The sequence below is a fragment of the Crocuta crocuta genome, unplaced genomic scaffold (assembly GCF_008692635.1).
Source record: "Crocuta crocuta isolate KB4526 unplaced genomic scaffold, BGI_CrCroc_1.0 scaffold563, whole genome shotgun sequence".
Lineage (NCBI taxonomy): Eukaryota > Metazoa > Chordata > Mammalia > Carnivora > Hyaenidae > Crocuta > Crocuta crocuta.
Window position 1 is genome coordinate 77101 of NW_027532000.1, and position 3843 is coordinate 80943.

The 3843-nt window shown below is 35.6% G+C and overlaps 1 protein-coding gene across 1 annotated transcript in view; it reads right to left on the reverse strand.

Annotated features, from left to right (window-relative positions):
• Positions 1-3843, reverse strand: part of ARHGEF9 (Cdc42 guanine nucleotide exchange factor 9) — a 166762-nt gene that overhangs the window by 52469 nt on the left and 110450 nt on the right. The window contains exon 5 of the mRNA XM_077775298.1: positions 160-392. Within this exon, the coding sequence (XP_077631424.1) occupies positions 160-392 (233 nt within the window). The remainder of the gene's footprint in view (positions 1-159; positions 393-3843) is intronic.

Genomic DNA, 3843 nt, shown 5'->3' on the forward strand with positions numbered 1-3843 from the left:
CTGTGCTTTGCACACACAATAATGTAACAAAAAAAATCATCATCCCATTGTGCAGATAAACTAACAGAAGCTCAGAAATGGCTAAAAGAGATATATTCTTCATAAACACCAATATGTAGATGATAATCTCCCTAACTCCTGCTTCCCTTTATCCTTTACCTGTGGTCCTGGGCGGTATACTTGAGGAGCTCAGCCAGTTGTAAGGGATACTTGCAGATCTTTTGCACTGGAGTCAAAAGGAATCCATCAATAGCAATGTCGATCATTTGCTGCAAGAGGCGGCAAGCCTCAAAGAAGTGCTGGTAGCGGCTGTCTTTCATCAGTTTGGAGAGTTCCATGCAGGCATCCAGGTGGTTGTTACAGTACTCAGAGTATATCCAGAATCCATCTTGCTATGAGCACAGGAAAAATGGAGAAGAAAAAATGAGTACTGAGTATTCCAAAGAAATTTTGGAGAAATAAGAAAACAGATCTTGTCCTTATGTAGTATATTAAAATGATAACAATATCAATTTTTCCTAAATTGATCCAAAATTTAATTAGTAATAGAAATAAAGGAATTATTTGGGAAGTAGAAAAACTGTAAACATTTGTATAGAGAAAATAAGTAGGAACATAATGAAATTCTATAAAAAAAGGGTAATAATGGAGCGCTGACCCTGACAAAAGTGAGAATACTACAGCAATAAAATTATGGCACTAGATTTTATTATTTTTTCAAGTTTCTATTTTATTTTTCCCCTTGTTTTGATATGGGCAATTTTGATGAAATTGTTGTTACTAGTATACTGTTGGACTATCCAGGGAAACCCATAATTACATAAAGTATACTTTTTAAAACATTTTTTATAGTTTATTGTCAAGTTGGTTTACATATAACACCCAGTGCTCATCCCAACAAGTGCCCTCCTCCATGCGCACCACGCCCCCTTCCCCTCTCATCAGTTTGTTCTCAGCATTCAAGAGTCTCCCATGGTTTGCCTCCCTCCCTCTCCCCAACCACTTTTCCCCTTCTTCTCCCGCCTCGTCCTCCGTTAACTTCCTCCTAATCCACCTATATGTGCAAACATATGGTATTTGTCCTTCTCTGCCTGACTTATTTCGCTCAGCATAACACCCTCAAGATCCATCCATGTTGCTACACATGGCCAGATTTCATTCTTTCTCATTGCCATGTAGTATTCCATTGTATAAATATACCACATCTTCTTGATCCATTCATCAGTTGATGGGCACTTAGGTTCTTTCCATGTTTTGATTATTGTTAGGAGTGCTGCTATGAACATTGGCCTCTACTACAAAGCTGTAATCATCAAGACAGTATGGTATTGGCACAAAAACAGACACATAGACCAATGGAATAGAATAGAGAAATCAAGTTTCTATTTTCATTCCAGATAGTTAACATACAGTATTATATTAGTTTCAGGTGTACAATATAGTGATTCAACAATTCCATACATCACCCAGTGCTCATCACAACAAGTACACTTCTTAATCCCCATCAATTTTTTCTCTGCCAGGTAAGAATCTGTTTCTTGGTTTGTTTCTGTCTTTTTTTCCTCTGTTGCTCATTTGTTTTGTTTCTTATATTCCATATATGAGTGAAATCACATTGCATTTTTCTTTCTCCTAGATTTTATATCCTTTAGCTTGATCCATATATCATATATTTGTCTTTCTCTGATTGACTTACCTCGCTTAGTATAATTTTTCTAGCTCCATCCACATCATTGCAAATGACAAGATTTCATTATTTTTTATGGCTGAGTAATAGTCCATTGTGTATCTATACTACATCTTCTTTTTTAATTTCCTTTAAAACATTTTTAATGCTTATTTACTTTTTTTTTCTTTACAAATAGTTTATTGTCAAGTTGGTTTCCATATTACACCCATCTTTATCCATTCATCAGTTGATAGATATTTGGGCTCTCTCAATAGTTAAGCTACTACAGATAATGCTGCTATAAACACTGGGGTGCATGTACCCCTTTGAATCAGTATTTTTGTATCCTTTGGGTAAATAGCTAATAGTGCAATATCTGGATCATAGGGTATTTCTATTTTTAGTTTTTTGACAATCTCCATACTGTTCTCCAGAGTATCTGCACCAGTTTGCATTCCCACCAGCAGTGCAAGAGAGTTCCCCTTTCTCTGCATTCTCCTCAACGCTTATTTCTTCTGTTGTTAATTTTAGCTATTCAGAATGGTGTGAAATGGTATCTCATTGTGGTTTTGATTTGTAGTTCCCTGATGATGAGTGATGTTGAGAATCTTTTCATGTGTCTGTTAGCCATCTGGATGTCTTCATTGGAAAAGTGTCCATGTCTTCTGCCCATTTCTTAACTACGTTGCTTGTTTTTGGGGTGTTGAGTTTGATAAGTTCCTTATAGATCTTGGATACTAACCCTTTATCGTATATGTCATTTGCAAATGTCTTTTCCCATTCCATAGGCTGCCCTTTAGTTTTGTTGATTATTTCCTCCACTTTTCAGAAGCTTATTATCTTGATGAAGTTCCAATAGTTCATGTTTGCTTTCATTTTGCTTACCTTCAACACTATGTCTAGTAAGAAGTTCCTACAGCTGAGGTCAAAGAGTTTGCCACCTGTGTTTCCTCTAGGATTTTTGTGAGTTCCTCTCTCACATTTAGGGCCTCATCCATTTTGAATTTATTTTTGTGTACTGTGTAAGAAATCCGTGTTTCTTTGTTCATATTCTTCTTAGAAAATCGCTTCTGTTGATTTTCCATTGTTATAAATGGCGTATGAAAGTCCGCTGCTACTGTGTTATTATTATCAAGAAGTTTCCTTCTACCAGTCCACAAATTGATTTCCTGGGTGTTCCAAGTGATCTGACCTCAATACGGCTGTGTTTGAGAGACCAGGGAAGCCTAGGGTAACCCTATGTCTCCATTATCTTTACTCCTCTCAAGATTTCATTCTTTTATATGGCTGAGTAATACTCCACTGTGTATGTGTGTGTTGTTGTTGTTGTTTCTTATTTATTCATTCATCAATTGATGGACATTTGAGCTGTTTCCATTATCTGGCTATTGTTGATAATGCTGTTATCAATTTTGGGGTGTATGTATACCTTTGAATTACTAATACTGTACCTTTTGCATAAATACATTGTAGTACAATTTCTGAATGGGGTAATTCCATTTTTAACATTTTGAGGAATCCCCACACAGTTTTCCAAAGAAGCTGCACCATGTGCATCCCTACCAACAGTGTTAAGAGGGTTCTTTCTCCACATCCTTACCAATATCTGTTGTTTCCTGTGTTTATTATAGTCATTCTGAAATGTGTAAAATGATATCTCATTGTACCTTTGATTTGTATTTCCCTGATAATAAGTGATGTTGGAAATATTTTCTTGTGTCTCTTAGCCATCTCTATGACTTCTTTGGAAAAAAAAATGTCTATTCATGTATTCTGCCCATTTTTTAGCTGAATAATTTGTTTTTCAGGTGTTGAGTTTCATAAATTCTTATATATTTTGGATACTAACCTTTTATCATAGGTGTCATTTGCAAATATCTTTTCCCATTTCTTTTAGTTTTGTTGATTGTTTCCTTTCCTGTGAAGAATTTTAATCTTGATTATGTCCCAACAGTTTATTTTACCTATTGTTTCCCTTGCCTCAGGAGACATACCTAGTAAGAAGTTGTTATGGCTGATGCCAAAAAGGAAAATTATTGCCTGTGTTCTCCTCTAGGATTTTTTTCTTTGCCATTTCTAACAGACTCAATTTATTGGCCCCCAACATTTAATCAACAGTATCTAAGCACCTCTACTCACTTTAGCTTTTATGAAGCTTTTGTTCAAGCAAGCAC